Source organism: Rutidosis leptorrhynchoides, chromosome 1 (assembly GCF_046630445.1).
Source record: "Rutidosis leptorrhynchoides isolate AG116_Rl617_1_P2 chromosome 1, CSIRO_AGI_Rlap_v1, whole genome shotgun sequence".
Lineage (NCBI taxonomy): Eukaryota > Viridiplantae > Streptophyta > Magnoliopsida > Asterales > Asteraceae > Rutidosis > Rutidosis leptorrhynchoides.
Genome location: NC_092333.1, coordinates 59,563,200 through 59,580,839, shown reverse-complemented (window position 1 = coordinate 59,580,839; position 17,640 = coordinate 59,563,200). Strand labels below are relative to the sequence as shown.

General features: G+C 32.9%; 1 protein-coding gene across 1 annotated transcript; it reads left to right on the top strand.

Moving 5' to 3' along the window:
* Positions 1–10,944: 10,944 nt before the first annotated feature.
* Positions 10,945–13,931, top strand: LOC139860296 (zinc transporter 4, chloroplastic). Its single transcript, XM_071849062.1, has 4 exons — positions 10,945–11,160; positions 11,248–11,305; positions 12,044–12,759; positions 13,277–13,931. The coding sequence occupies exons 1-4, from the start codon at positions 11,146–11,148 to the stop codon at positions 13,730–13,732; spliced, it is 1,245 nt and encodes a 414-aa protein (XP_071705163.1). The 5' UTR covers positions 10,945–11,145; the 3' UTR covers positions 13,733–13,931.
* The last annotated feature ends 3,709 nt before the right edge of the window (positions 13,932–17,640 follow it).

Genomic DNA, 17,640 nt, shown 5'->3' with positions numbered 1-17,640 from the left:
ATTAACCTTGCTAGGTTACTCACTTCTTGTTCCAGATTTTGAATAGAAGCTTGTTGATTTCTAAATGCTTGAGCATTTTGTTCATTGGTTTGTTTCTGAGATGTGAAAAACTGCGTTTGAGTTTCAACTAGCTTCGTCATCATATCTTCTAAATTCGGCTTTTTATCATCGGTTTGTTGTGGTGGTTTGTTTTGAAAATTAGGTCTTTGCTGATTATAAGTATTATTGGATACTTGTTGATTGCTAGGACCTTGTTGGTTGTTGTATGGAATATTTCTGTTATAATTCTGGTTTTGATTGTAAATCGGTCTTGGCGGTTGATAATTATTCTGATAATTATTTCCAGGCCTTTGGTTTATGTATGAAATATTCTCTCTTTGTTCCATTGTTAATTCAATACTTTGACAATCTTTTGTCAAATGTGGTCCTCCACACTGCTCACAACTAATTCGTATTGAGTGAATATCTTTAGTCATCTTTTCCATTCGTCTCTCCACAGCATCTATCTTTGCGAAAATGGAATCTAAGTCATGGCTAGAATCGGCTCTAGCTGCTTTAGATGATCTAACGATATCTTTTTCTTGGTGCCACTCATGTGAGTGGGAAGCAGTATTATCAATAATTTTGTAAGCATCAGTTTCGGTTTTCTTCATAATAGAACCACCAGCTGCTATATCTATGTCTTTCCTTGTAGTGATGTCGCATCCTTGGTAGAATATTTGTACTATTTGACAGGTGTCTAAACCATGTTGCGGACATCCTCTTAACAACTTTCCATATCTAGTCCACGCCTCATATAGAGTTTCATTTGGTTTCTGTGTGAACGTAACAATTTCTGCTTGAAGTCTTACGGCTTTAGATGCAGGAAAGAATTGTTTAAGAAATTTTTCAACTAAAACGTCCCATGTATCAATCGCCTCTTCAGGTAACGATTCCAACCAATCTTTGGCTTCTCCCTTTAAAATCCAGGGAAATAACATGAGATATATCTGTTCATCCTCCACTTCTCGGATTTTAAATAGTGTGCAGATCCTATTAAAGGTACGTAGATGTTCATTTGGATCTTCCTTCGGCGCACCACTAAATTGGCATTGATTAGTCACCATGTGTAGAATTTGTCCTTTGATTTCATAATCTGGCGCATTAATGTCTGGATGAGTAATTACGTGACCTTGGCCAGTGCGTTTAGCTCTCATTCGGTCTTCCATACTTAATGGTTCCGTTACTTCCATAATTGAATTTGTTGAATCGGAATCACTAGAGGATTCTGATTTAATGGTTCGTTCCTCAACAATCTCTGTTTGAATGATTGGTGGTTCCGGAGGAAAATTTAGTGGTTCAGGATCTATGAATCGTCCCTGAATATTCTCCGGATTCTCAATTGTGAAGTCGGGTTCAAAAAACGGATTATCGAAAATTTGAACTGGAGTACTTGGTCGACTGGATGACGATTCTAAAGAAAAATCAATGGCGGTAATATTTGCTAAATGTCTTGATCTAGTTACAGGTGGTGAACGTACAAAAGGTGGTGAACGTCTTGCTCGGTGCATTCACTGAATATCCTATTAGTTTTAAAAAGGAAAGAAAAATTATAATAAGTTATCCAATTAATAGACTTTTCTGATTTTGCCCACGTTTCGAATAGCCAAAAGATGCAGCAGAGGGGCAGGATTCGTTTGGTCTCAATATAATTGAGGACTGTTTGGCTCCAATAACCCGGTCCACGTACAAATCCAACTATTACTACGAACCAGAAAATTTTGATGTCTATTAATTTAACCACTCAAAATAAATTTTCGTAATTTTAAGAAATTTAGATAAGAAGTAGAATAAAAATCTATGTCCTAAAACTAGAATAGCGAGAAATAAGAAAGAAAAAGAGTTCGTCGAAAAAGGTCGAAAAAGAAAAATGGTTGAAAAATAAAAGGTGACGGAAAAATAAAAGAAACTTATAAAACTTAAAAATACTTGACTAACCTAACCTTATTACTACAACTAACTTAAAATTATAATCGCAAATTGAAATTACTAATTGAAATGATAATTGATACATAGGTAAAAGTCGTCTAAAAATATTAAAGCTTACAAGAAAAACTAAATCCCAAATGGAAATAACTTAAAAAGAAACTAAAACTTAAAAAGACGTCGCAAAATTCTAAAGTACCTAAATCTTAGTCTAAAGAAAAAGCACTTAAGGAATTCTACGGCAAAGCCTAAAAATCTAGGAGTAAAAATGACTATGGCAAAAACTAAGTTTAAAATTAAATATGAGCGAAAAATACAAATATTACGCTACAACGATTAAAAAGGGACAAAATATAAAAATATACAAAAAGTTGTAAAAATTACAATTTTTATAAAAATATTATTTTTATATTATTTATTTTATTAAACTATTAATTTTACAATTTAATTAAACTTAATAAACTAAAATATAAATTAAATAAAACTTAAATTAAAAATAAACTTAATTATAATAATAATAATAATTAGGGTTAATAATAATAATAATTAATAATAATCCGTAATAAATGCAGGATTAGGGCTTCCTGTTCGTGTGTCAGGTCCCCTCTGCGACTTGCGGTATTCAAAGCTTCAAACCCCGCGAGTCGCGGGGTTTCAAAATTCAACCCTGGAACAGTTTAAAACTCGACGTTTTTTTTTTTTTTTTTTTTTTTCTGTTTTTATATTTTCTGTTTATATTATCATATTAAAATATTTATGTAATCTAAATAAAACTTATCTTTAATAACTAAGATAAAAATAAAATACTTTATAACAATAAAAAAAATAGATTTATATATATATATTTTTTTCTTTTTTTTCGGTTTTTTATATTTATAAAATATATTTATAAAATAAATTAAATAAAACTCATATTTTTATAAAATAAAACTTATATTTATCAAACTCCTAAAAATACATAAATTTTTGTTTTTCTTTTTATATTTTCGAATAATTAAAACGTATTTTTACAAAAACGAATTTTAATAAAAGTTAACTAAATTTTTTTTTTTATATTAGTGTTGCGCTTCCGGCTTTTAAGAGAGTTCCCCGGCAGTGGCGCCAAAAATACTTGATGTGGTAGCGGGGTGGTATATAATACTATTAAATTTTACAATGAAACACTATTAAATACGATACAATTTTACACAAGATATTTATTTATTTATAGAATGGATATACTTAAACCTTGCTACAACACTTATAGGCAGTGTACCTAATCGTACAGTAGTGTAGTTTTTAGTAAGTCCGGTTCGTTCCACAGGGAATCTTTTTTAAACAAAGTTCAACGCTATATTAGTTTACTTTTATAAAAATACAAATATATATATAAGTAATATTATTATTATAAAGGGGGGTTTTTACCGTTTAATGACCGGTTTGTCGATTTTAAAACTTTAGTCGCAGTTAAAACCAAATGTAAAATATTAAAAATAAATACAAGACTTAAATTAAAGCATGAAGTAAATAACGATAAATGAAATTGCGAATAATAAAAGTGCGATAAAATAAACTTGCGATAATTAAAAAGTACGATAATTAAAAGTGCGATTAAATACAATAACAATAAAAATACGATAATTAGAAGTGCAATTAAATATAAAATAAAGGAAATTAAATATGAAATAAAAGAATTATGCTTATTTAAACTTCCGTAATCATGATGTTTGACGTGTTGATTTTAGTTTTATGCCCATGGGTTAATTGTCCTTTGTCCTGAATTATTTAATATGTCCGTCTGGTTTTTGTCCATAACAGTCCATCAGTCATAAATATAAAGTGCGAGTGTCCTCGTCAAATTATCCTTATACCCGAAGTTAAATATTCCAACTAATTGGGGATTTAAACTGTAACAAGATTTTAATACTTTGTTTAATAATTACACCAGGATGTCGACTGAGTGTAACCCAAGGTTTTAATATTTTGTTATCAATTATACCAAATGTCCTTGTACATAATTTCACCCCTGTTTTAATTATTCTAGTGGCTATTAATCCATTCCCGTGTCCGGTTAAATGAACGGTTATTCGTACATATAAATACCCCGCCCATCGTGTCCGATTGAGTGTATATGGTAATTTATAGGGACGCCCAATTGTAAATCTTTATATTAACATTAACAAACTATCATTTAGTTAAACAAATATAAAGCCCATTAATAGCCCATAGTCTAATTTCCACAAGTGTCGTTCTTTTGTCCAAACCCCAATTATGGTACAAAGCCCAATTACCCAATTTTAGTAATTAGCCCAACATCATGATTACTTCGTTTTAAATAAGCATAATAATAACTTAGCTACGAGACATTAATGTAAAAAGGTTGAACATAACTTACAATGATTAAAAATAGCGTAGCGTTACACGGACAGAATTTCGACTTACACCCTTACAATATTCGCTAACATACCCTTATTATTAGAATTAAAATTAAAATTAAAATTAAAATATAAATTAAAATATAAATATATCGTATGAATGAGGAGAAAAAAGATGATGAAAATGATCAGATTTCGGTTTGCTTTATAGGGAGTTTCAAAACTGGGGGCTCCGCGACTCGCGGCCATTTTGGCCTTCAAACTCCGCGAGTCGCAGAGTTTACTTTTACAGCTCAGAGGAGTTTGGCTCTTTGTTTACCGACGGTTTAAATATAAATATAATATATTAAATAATTATAAGAATTATTTAAATATTATATTATATTTATGTGCATAGTTGACTTGCAATTTTTAGTCCGTTGCGTCGAGCGTTAAGAGTTGACTCTGGTCCCGGTTTCGGATTTTCGAACGTCCTTGCGTACAATTTAATATCTTGTACTTTGCGTTTTGAATCTTGTACTCTTGTAATTTCGAGACGTTTCTTATCAATAATTGGAACCTCTTTGATTGTCTTTTGTACTTTTGAGCTTTTTGGTCGTTTGCGTCTTCAATTCGTCAAATCTGTCTTTTGTCTTCACCTTTTATTATTTAAACGAATATCACTTGTAAATAGAACAATTGCAACTAAAAGCTTGTCTTTCTTGAGGAATAATGCTATGAAATATATGTTCATTTTTAGCATTATCACCAGGTGCTCAACCACTTAGAATGCTTTACATACACTTGCGAGTGTATTATGTTTATTATTATGAAATCTTGTGGTCTATTAAAATATTGAAATGTTTGTTATAATAAACCTATGAACTCACCAACCTTTTGGTTGACACTTTAAAGCATGTTTATTCTCAGGTATGAATTAAGTCTTCCGCTGTGCATCTGCTCAATTTAAGGACATTACCTGGAGTCAATCATCGCAATGGGACCAAATGTTGATGACTTCGTCCAGGTGGATAAGGACGGGTCGTCACAACTAGCTTCGTCATCATATCTTCTAAATTCGGCTTTTTATCATCGGTTTGTTGTGGTGGTTTGTTTTGAAAATTAGGTCTTTGCTGGTTGTAAGTATTATTGGATACTTGTTGATTGCTAGGACCTTGTTGGTTGTTGTATGGAATATTTCGGTTATAATTCTGGTTTTGATTGTAAATTGGTCTTGGCGGCTGATAATTATTCTGATAATTATTTCCAGGCCTTTGGTTTATGTATGAAATATTCTCTCTTTGTTCCATTGTTAATTCAATACTGAGACAATCTTTTGTCAAATGTGGTCCTCCACACTGCTCACAACTAATTCGTATTGAGTGAATATCTTTAGTCATCTTTTCCATTCGTCTCTCGACAGCATCTATCTTTGCGGAAATGGAATCTAAGTCATGGCTAGAATCGGCTCTAGCTGCTTTAGATGATCTAACGATATCTTTTTCTTGGTGCCACTCATGTGAGTGGGAAGCAGTGTTATCAATAATTTTGTAAGCATCAGTTTCGGTTTTCTTCATAATAGAACCACCAGCTGCTATATCTATGTCTTTCCTTGTAGTGATGTCGCATCCTTGGTAGAATATTTGTACTATTTGACAGGTGTCTAAACCATGTTGCGGACATCCTCTTAATAACTTTCCAAATCTAGTCCACGCCTCATATAGAGTTTCATTCGGCTTCTGTGTAAACGTAACAATTTCTCCTTGAAGTCTTACGGCTTTAGATGCAGGAAAGAATTGTTTAAGAAATTTTTCAACTAAAATGTCCCATGTATCAATCGCCCCTTCAGGTAACGATTCCAACCAATCTTTGGCTTCTCCCTTTAAAGTCCAGGGAAATAACATGAGATATATCTGTTCATCCTCTACTTCTCGGATTTTAAATAGTGTGCAGATCCTGTTAAAGGTACGAAGATGTTCATTTGGATCTTCCTTCGGCGCACCACTAAATTGGCATTGATTAGTCACCATGTGTAGAATTTGTCCTTTGATTTCATAATCTGGCGCATTAATGTCTGGATGAGTAATTGCGTGACCTTGGCCAGTGCGTTTAGCTCTCATTCGGTCTTCCATACTTAATGGTTCCGTTACTTCCATAATTGAATTTGTTGAATCGGAATCACTAGAGGATTCTGATTTAATGGTTCGTTCCTCAACAATCTCTGTTTGAATGATTGGTGGTTCCGGAGGAAAATTTAGTGGTTCAGGATCTATGAATCGTCCCTGAATATTCTCCGGATTCTCAATTGTGAAGTCGGGTTCAAAAAACGGATTATCGAAAATTTGAACTGGAGTACTTGGTCGACTGGATGACGATTCTAAAGAAAAATCAATGGCGGTAATATTTGCTAAATGTCTTGATCTAGTTACAGGTGGTGAACGTACAAAAGGTGATGAACGTCTTGCTCGGTGCATTCACTGAAAATCCTATTAGTTTTTTTTTTTTTTTTAAAGGAAAGAAAAATTATATAAGTTATCCAATTAATAGACTTTTCTGATTTTGTCCACGTTTTGAATAGCCAAAAGATGCAGCAGAGGGGCAGGATTCGTTTGGTCTCAATATAATTGAGGACTGTTTGGCTCCAATAACCCGGTCCACGTACAAATCCAACTATTACTACGAACCAGAAAATTTTGATGTCTATCAATTTAACCACTTAAAATAAATTTTTCGTAATTTTAAGAAATTTAGATAAGAAGTAGAATAAAAATCTATGTCCTAAAAACTAGAATAGCGAGAAATAAGAAAGAAAAAGAGCGTGTCGAAAAAGGTCAAAAAAGAAAAATGGTTGAAAAATAAAAGGTGACGGAAAAATAAAAGAAACTTATAACACTTAAAAACACTTGACTAACCTAACCTTATTACTACAACTAACTTAAAATTATAATCGCAAATTGAGATTACTAATTGGAATGATAATTGATACATAGGTAAAAGTCGTCTAAAAAATATTAAAGCTTACAGGAAAAACTATATCCAAATGGAAATAACTTAAAAAGAAACTAAAACTTAAAAAGGCGTCGCAAAATTCTAAAGCACTTAAATCTTAAACCTTGCTACAACACTTATAGGCAGTGTACCTAATCGTACAGTAGTGTAGTTTTTAGTAAGTCCGGTTCGTTCCACAGGGAATCTTTTTCACAAAGCTTAACGCTATATTAGTTTAAATTTATAAAAATACAAATATATATATAAGTAATATTATTATTATAAAGGGGAGTTTTTACCGTTTAATGACCGGTTTGTCGATTTTAAAACTTTAGTCGCAGTTAAAACCAAATGTAAAATAATAAATAAATACAAGACTTAATTTAAAGCGTAAAGTAAATAACGATAATGAAATTGCGAATAATAAAAGTGCGATAAAATAAACTTGCGATAATTAAAAAGTACGATAATTAAAAGTGCAATTAAATATAATAACAATAAATAAAAGTGCTATAATTAGAAGTGCAATTAAATATAAAATAAAGGAAATTAAATATGAAATAAAAGAATTATGCTTATTTAAACTTCCGTAATCATGATGTTTGACGTGTTGATTTTAGTTTTATGCCCATGGGTTAATTGTCCTTTGTCCTGGATTATTTAATATGTCCATACGAATTTTGTCCATAATAGCCCATCAGTCATAAATATAAAGAGCGAAAGCCTTCGTCAAATTATTCTTATTCCCGAAGTCAAATATTCCAACTAATTGGGGATTCGAATTGTAACAAGGTTTTAATACTTTGTTTAATGAATACACCAGGTTATCGACTGCGTGTAAACCAAGGTTTTACTACTTTGTTAACAATTACACCAATTACCCTTGAATGTAATTCACCCCTATTTCAACAAGTCTATTAACTATTAATCCAGTTCCGTATCCGGTAAAATGAATAATTATTGGTATTTATAGATATCCCGCCCACCGTACCCAGTCAAGCGTATGTGGTTATATATAAATACGTCGAATTATAAGTTTGTATATTAAATTAACAAGGTATTGTTTAGTTAATATAAAACCCATTAATAGTCCATAGTCTAATTTCTATAAATGTCGTTCTTTTATTCAAACCCCAATTATGGTACAAAGCCCAATTACCCAATTTTATTAATTAGCCCAACATCATGATTACTTCGGTATAAATAAGCATAATAATAACTTAGCTACGAGACATTAAATTAAAAAGGTTGAACATAACTTACAATGATTAAAAATAGCGTAGCGTTACACGGACAGAATTTCGACTTACACCCTTACAACATTCGCTAACATACCCTTATTATTAGGATTAAAATTAAAATTAAAATATAAAATATAAATATAAATATTACGTATATAGATAGAGAGATGGATATATATTATATATTTTTGCGATCAGAATTCGTTTGCTTTTATAGGGAGTTTTAGTTTTTGGGGCTCCGCGACTCGCGGCCCATTCCTTCTTCAAACTCCGCGAGTCGCGGAGTTTGTTTTTACAGCTCACCCACATTTGGCTCTTTGTTTGCCGACGATTTATTTTATAAATATAATATATATATAATTAATATAATTAATTATATATTATATTATATTTATATACATAGTTAACTTGTAATTTTTAGTCCGTTGCGTCGAGCGTTGAGAGTTGACTCTGGTCCCGGTTCCGGATTTTCGAACATCCTTGCGTACAATTTAATATCTTGTACTTTGCGTTTTGAATCTTGTACTCTTGTAATTTCGAGACGTTTCTTATTAATAATTGGAACCTCTTTGATTGTCTTTTGTACTTTTGAGCTTTTTGGTTGTTTGCATCTTCAATTCGTCGAATCTGTCTTTTGTCTTAACCTTTTATTATTTAAACGAATATCACTTGTAAATAGAACAATTGCAACTAAAAGCTTGTCTTTCTTGAGGAATAATGCTATGAAATATATGTTCGTTTTTAGCATTATCAAAAACACGAGATGAAACCGAGTGGTCAAAATCAGACCTCTCTTGACCTATCCAATCTATAAAAGATGTAACTGGACCAAACCGCATCCCGGTAACCAAGCAAAACTCACGTCTACCACACCTAATGACATGGTCTCGGGTAACTCGAAACCATAGCTCTTCTGGCTCCTCACATATTTCGCGTCCGTTGATTACAAACTTTTTCGGACGGTCAATCTGATTCATTAATAAGCAATGTATGTATCCTGGATCATTGTCATCACACTTTATATCTAACCAATGACCAAAACACGTCTCTCTGAAAATCTTTATCTGAGCCGGAGTGAGTTTGTTCTTAATCTCCCGAATAAGAGACATCTTGCTTCGAATGGTGACCTTCGCCTCGAACCAAACCTGTAATCAGACAATGATAATGTCATTATACATAATTGTTAATATACATACACATACATAGATAGATACATACATACATACATACATACATACATACACATACATTTAACTATACATATACATACAATTGAAAAGCAAAATAAACTATAGTCGACCTTTTTTCTGGTCTACTATAGCAACAAATCAACTATAGTCGCCCCAATATGGGGTCGACTATAGTTGACTTTTTTGGCATTCGACCCTTTGCCTGGTCGAGTATGCAAGTAATCTTCTGACCTAAGGGATCCCCATCACCATATCACCATATACAGATATATACACTATAGCAAAAAAAATGGGAGATATGTATGTGGGATCCCTATGTATATCTATAGTTACATATACATATACATATACAGTTACATATACCTATACATCCATACACACATATACATATACATACAGGGACCCATACATACATATACATATATACACATATATACACAGACAGATAAACTAACATATAGATACACCAACGAAATAAGGTTTTACCTCAATATCTGTCATCTTTGAAGGGATCTCTTGATTGATACACTATTGAAGGGATCTGCAATGAAGGGATTTAGGGTTTATCTACAAACTATTGAAGGGATATCTTGAGAGAATCTGCAATGAATCAGGGTTGAGAGAATCTGCAACGATGGATTTAGGGCTTGTGGAGCGAAATTTTGTTAAATGTGTAATTTGAATTGTGAACTCGCTATTTTAGTGTCTTTTTGTATACTCGACCATCATTAAGGTCGTTTGTGTATTTTGGGGTCGAATATAATGGTCGATCGATACCACATGGTAGTCGACCTTGCCAGTTATAAACGGGGGCCGACCACATTGAAATTTGGTATGGTCGACCGGGTAAAGGGGTAGTCGACCCAAATGGTGGTCGACCTAATGGTGTAAATATACAATTTTTTTCCCGAAAGTGTATTTTGGAAGAAAAGTTTTTTAAAAAGTGTATTTGAGCGAATTTCCCTTCAATCATATACGGAGTACTATATTGTAAGTTTGTAACACATCTTCTTGATCTTTGGATTTTGTTTAATTTGAATTCATGTTCTTTGGGTTAAAAAAGAAACAATAACTCAACTGGAGAACCAATTATGCTAAAACATTAAAATAAGGGACCAAATCTCAACATTATACAAAATGCATACACACAATTGAAACGAGTGTCGACACACACTCACAAAATTATACAAAATATATGTATTCTTTCCACCCCAAACCACCGAATCTCCCCCAAATTCAAAAAAATGTCGACATTTTGCCCTCATTTTTCAATAACCGTGTTCATTACAAATTCTGCACAAATTACGAAACTATGGTGTCATAATCAAACTCCAGTAACTGGATTCTATACGACATTTAGGGATCCGTGGTCTGTTTTTGGGTTTCAGTTAACCCCCAATTTATAATCTCATCTCTCACACACACCCCATGTCAGTTCTTGAGGTTATTACTCTTTATTGCTAAAAATTTCATATTTTTTAACAATTACAGTTTTCTTGTTTTCTGGAATCTTGATTTTGTTACTCTCAGGAGCTCTTTCCTGTGCTTTATTCTGAAGAATTTGAAGGAAAGATTGAAACTTTATCAGGTAATTTTGAATACCCTTCTGTTAATTTTGTTAAATCTTTATTAATTTTGTATTATTCGATGATATGGTATATGGGTTTGTATAAAGATTGATTTTTGATTAGGGTTTTCATATTAATTCATGTGAATCAGTTGTTTTTGTCATTACAAATTATTGAGTTTTAATTCTTTGAAATTAAAGAATGCTAGTGTCATGATCATGTGGTATTAGCAGGATTAATAGGAGTAGGAGTATTAATATTTTCTAAAATTGAATTCTATGGGATTTAGGGCATGTGTGTAACCATGTATGGTATTGAAATCATAAGCTAATTCGGACTGGTTTCGTAGTGACACTATGTTCACCAATGCCACTTGCATGTTTACTAGTTTTCGATTCGTGTTTAAAGGCACTAGAAAATATTGCATAAACTGATGAGGGAATATAAGGGCTTTTCATTACCTTTTTAATGTGTGTGCTTTCCAACATTCGAATCGGATGCGTGTGTGAGGCTAAAGTGTGCATGGTGCTTTTCTTTTTCATTTTATTCGCGTCATACAACTTTTGATCCCTTTTTTGTGATTTATTCTATAATTTATCTTCATCAGTTATTCTACTGCCATACATCATTCATTCATAGTTGTATGTAACTCTAGATTGTGAAGTTTTGAGGAAAAAAAGGACATCTTTAGTTATCACCAACCTTTTTTTTTTTTGTTAAAATGGTATGTTGATGTTTAATTTGAATATTTTTAACAGCATCACTTTTGAAGAACCTTTCGGAATCCATGTCGACCGTTAGCTGCAACGACTCGCCGGATTTAGAATCGTGCCGTGATGAGAAGGTGGCTCTCATCCTAAAGTTAGTCGCTATTGCCACCATCCTTATAGCCGGAATTGCAGGAGTTGCCATTCCATTGATCGGCAAAAAACGACGTTTCCTTCGAACCGACACCAATCTTTTTTTCGCTGCGAAAGCCTTTGCTGCCGGCGTCATCCTAGCCACCGGATTCGTCCACATGTTACCGGACGCTACATCAGCACTATCCAATCCGTGCCTTCCTAAAAAGCCGTGGTCCAAATTTCCGTTTTCGGGTTTTATTGCAATGATGGCAGCTTTAGGCACGTTGTTGGCCGATTTTCTTAGCACACAGTATTACGAAAGGAAACACGAGAGGCAGGTCCAAGCTGGTAGAGTTGACCCGCTTGACTTGCCTTCTGAGGCCGGGATTGTGTCGGCCGATGGACGAGAGACTAGTGGGAAGGTGTTTGGGGAAGAAGAAGGTAGCGGGATTCATATTGTCGGGATGCATGCGCATGCTGCGCAACATAGACATAATCATGCGAGTGGACAGGAAGGGTGCGAAACTCAAGTGAAAGAAAATTTAGATGCGAGCTCGTCGCATATGCATTCTCGCTCACATGGATTCGATGATGAAGATGAAAGCGGCATACGCCATGTCGTTGTTTCACAGGTAAACTTCTACTAGCTCGGTTATATACCTATACACTTGTACAATACAAATTAAGTATATGACCCTTAATATTCAGACAACCACAAGCAGAATCGCATTATCTAACCGTTGGATCTTTTTTTGTATTTGTTGTTCAAGACTTACTTAAATAATCAGATAAGCTAATGATATTTCCGCTCATTATCTTGATAAATCCACTCATCATGCAATAACTACTTGTATTGTGTGCATAAATAGTTGTACATGATGGGTGGATTATATCAAAATAGTGACCGGAAATTTTATTGGCCAGTTGGATATGCCTTATTCAATAGTTTAAACACATCAGAACACTATCTTATGAAACCTGTTTTAGGACAGCTGATTATCCGATTATCGGATTCCAATTATAGAATATTGTATAATAAGTAGGAAAACACACATCCAAACACACTGTTCCTTTGGCAAGTACTCTCAATCAACAACATTTGTTTTAACAAGTAACTCACTTTACGTGTATTTAACCATATTTCTACAGGTCTTGGAACTTGGGATCATATCACATTCGATAATAATTGGACTATCACTTGGAGTTTCACAAAGTCCATGTACAATTAGACCGTTGCTCGGTGCATTATCCTTTCATCAATTCTTTGAGGGGTTTGCACTTGGCGGCTGCATCTCACAAGCCAAATTCGGGAACCTTCACTCAATGGTAATGGCGTGTTTTTTTGCAGTAACGGCTCCGATCGGAGTTGGTATAGGAACAGGAATATCAAAGGTTTATAACCCCGATAGCCCTCGAGCGCTAATTGTCGAAGGAATTTTGGATTCTATATCTGCTGGTATATTAGTTTATATGGCTTTAGTTGATTTAATTGCGGCTGATTTCTTGAGTAAGAGGATGAGATGTAATACACGGCTTCAAGTGGTGTCGTATATTTCGCTTTTTCTTGGAGCTGGGTTAATGGCATCTCTTGCTGCTTGGGCTTAGACTAATTAGGTTTAAGCTTTCTGGTTGTAGTATTTACATTTTGTTTTGAAATGAGAAGAAGAAAAAAACTGTATACACCGAATCAATTTAATTAGTTTTTTGTTCACTAAAATCCTAGTTCGCTTAATATGTGAATTCTGTACTTCAAAATGGATTAGTAACACACTACCAATTAGCTTCCATTGTTACTTTTATCTAGTGCCCGTGGTCTTTCTAAAAGCGTCATAGGTAAATGTTGGCCAAATTTGACATTTTTAGGCTTGTTTACTTTTCATTTAATTATTTATTTCTGTATAACTCTTAATTCAATAAGTAAAATTGTCGCTTTTTTATCATTTAATCTCTCAATGTTGGTCAAATTTGACATGTTTAGAGTTTGTTTATTTTCACTGATGTATTTCTGTATAGTTCTTAATTTAGTAAGTAAATTTGTTGGTTCTTTTCTGTTAATCTGTCATTCAATTTGAAAATCAGTTTTTAGAAAACATAGAATTAGACATCCTTCCACAAACATAATCAAACGGAAACAAAGACATATTTAGAAAGGAAAAATAATAATTAAACATCCTCTTAACTGTTAGGGAGATTTGTCATACATAACATGCATATCTTCAATAATAGATGTACGCATCTAAGGCGTCTTGCTTAAAGTTTCAAACTAGAATAAACAAGAATGTGGATTAAATCTACGAATTTGGTAACAATAACAATCAGAAAATAAGTAAGTTAATTAAACAGACACGATATCTTTCCTTCTAGCTGCTTCTCAGTATATAGACATGTCATGAAAGGAGAAACGTTCACACTTTCGATTCTAAAATGGTAAGTGTAGTAGTTCTCATTAGTCATATTTTTCGCCTTCAACATATGGAACACCTTAAAATTCAATTTTTTTTCTTTTTTTCGATGCTTTTTTACCGTTAAAAAAAGTCAGATAGAAAATATAATTAACCTTTTGCGAGAACGCTCCCCACAATAGAGTTGGTCAAATTGAATAGTCAACGTGAACCCACTTTTTTTAATCGCAATAGATGTTCTAACTGAAAGAGCCTTTCTAACATCAATTTATTTTATTTTCACTTTATTAAAAAAAATTCTTGACGACGTTGGATAAGTTGACTAAATCACCATGTGACTGTAATGAACCTAAAGCGGTACGACATTGTTTGATTAGGAGTAACAGAATTTGATTTTTTTTACAAAACTCAAATGCCGAAAGAATCACCGGCTTATATAAAAATGTAAACATTTATAATGAATTGATACCAAAAAGGTTGGTAAATGTGTCTGTTGGCAGTCGGACAAATTAAACTGTTAACCGGGGTCCACCATTACTTCAATTATCACTTATTAAAAGAAAATCATACTAATTGAATTAACCCGGTCCATACTCCATATGGCTGATTTAACTAATCGTTTCCCCCCTTATAATCTGGAAATAAGTACTACAATAATCAAAAACTAGTTTTTGGTTTTAGTGTTTGGCCAGATTTTGGCAAAACGACGTCGGGGATGTCATCTAGCAATGGCTGTACGTCCTGTCCACTATCACATCTGTAGACCTACCAACCTTCGGAACCATATACATACCAGGGAGATATAATTCCAACACTCAATTTGATAAATCCACCATCATTTCACGCTTGTTTCCAAAAATGTCCTTCAAAAAATTCAAATAAGAAAATTGTGTAAGGCATAATTTAAGGGCAGTATAGTAAATTTAGGTGGAAGTAGTAAAATTAATGTTGGAAATATCATTTCCCTACATTAACGCATGCTTAATTTTTATTGACGTCTTCCAGTTTTTTTTTTTTTTAAACCTGGTTATCCTACCATTTTTTTTAACTCACTAATCACATGACGACTACCCGCTTTGCGAGCAGCCCGAAGTCATTGCAGGCGAACCTCCGTGGCCATGAGAGAATAACTTTGTGAATGACAGGAATCGAATCCTTGACCTCCACATTGGAAGGTCAGGGTCTTATCATGTCACCACCACCCCTCATGGTTGATGCCTTCTAGTCATACACGTATAGACGTACTAATACCTATCATTTATTTATTTACTTTTTTGTTGAAAAAAACGAAAACTGTATACCAAATTCTTTTCTCAAAAAAAGAAAAAGTAAGATAAGAAACAACAACAAAAAGAGTCACGACAACGCTCGAAAGCAATAAACTATACCAAATAACGCTAACCGAACAGAAGCTAACTAAACTCGAGCTTTACCACTAGGGGTGTTCATCGGTTTGGTTTTCGGTTTTTCGGATTATTCGGTTCGGTTTTTTCGGTTCTGAAACTTAAAAAATTAAAACCGAAAACCAAACCGAAACCAAATGTAAATATCAAAACCAAAACCAAAACCAAAACCAAAACCAAACCAAATTCAAATTCGGTTTTCGGTTTGGTTTCGGTTAAAACCGAATTCAACTTTCAAAATCAATTTTTGCCTTTTTCCCTACAAGATGTATAAACATTATTGTATCAACTTTGTAATATATCATATTAAAGTAATATATAAATCAAACGTACGTATATATACAAATTTACAAAATACAATAAGCTTATATTAGCTTATAGAATATCATAATACAATAGATATTATATAAAAAAATAAACAAAATCATTAACCAAGAGAAAGTCGATTGAAATTTGTTATATGTATAAGAATGCGGAAAGAAAGAAATTAGAAAATATATGAATTAATAAATTATATAGAATTTCAAATCGAGTAAACAAACTTTGACTGGAAAATGTAAATTATCTACTCAAATCATATATCTAAAACATGTATACAATAATATTAATAACTTAATATATTTATTTAATAATGTTTGAATTGAATTCGATTTTATATTCGGTTTTCGGTTAATCAAATTCAGAAATTTCAAAACCAAAAACTGAACCGAAAACCAAATTTTAATTCGGTTTTCGGTTTTGCTCGATCCGAAAACCATTTTATACATTCGGTTTGGATTTTTTTTGTTTGGTTTCGATTTGGTATTCTGTTTAAATGGTTTAACCAAACCGATGAACACCCCTACTTACCACACACCAACAAACAAACATACAACTCATACCTATCATTATTTTTCTATATGCTATTAGTTTAACTAGGGGGTTTACAACTTTACAATTAGTTGTAGTCCAGTTTTTGACCAACAGCAGTCCAAATGTTTTAGTTTTTCTCAAAACCGTATGGCTACAATATTTCAATACATATCACACTCTTTGATCTTATTTCATTGTCGGACCTAACATTTTTAGAAAATTTTAAGAATTTTGCTAATGACGGCCGTTAGAACTGTCGTTAACGTGCATAAAATGATTGTACATGGCGGTAATATTTATTGAATTTTAGGGCGGTTATTGAAATAGTTTATGCATGTTAACGACAGACTTAACGGTTGTCGTTAGTAAAATCCAATTTTTAAACATAGCATTTAAAATTTTAAAACATCCATTAGTGACTGTGTGTGTTATTAATTAGCTTTCATATACACATACAACATATATTAATTTGTATTTCATTGATAGACAATTAAACAACAACAACAACAACAACAACAACAACAAAACTCAACACCACATAAGTGGTGTATGGGGGAGGTGAGATGTAGACAATCATTCTCCTATCCGAGAATAAAGACAAGTCATTTATCCACTCAGAGTGAAAACACTCTCAAAAGTAGAGAAAGCCATCTCTCTCTATTCGGCGGATAAAGAGATTGCTTCCGAATGGAGATTGATAGACAATTAAAATATTGCTAAATTGTTACTGTTATTATACTCCACATATATTGTTAGCTATCAAAGGGCTTTTGCTTGACAGTATCAAGGTGACATTTTGACCTTGAGGTCGTCGATTCAAGTTATGATGTGAACATTATATATATTCATGTAAAAC

Excerpts from the sequence above, each read along its gene's own strand:
- LOC139860296 (XM_071849062.1), top strand. Across the intron at positions 11,306-12,043 it reads AAAGATTGAAACTTTATCAG|CATCACTTTTGAAGAACCTT; the intron begins GTAATTTTGAAT and ends TATTTTTAACAG. Across the intron at positions 12,760-13,276 it reads GCCATGTCGTTGTTTCACAG|GTCTTGGAACTTGGGATCAT; the intron begins GTAAACTTCTAC and ends ATATTTCTACAG.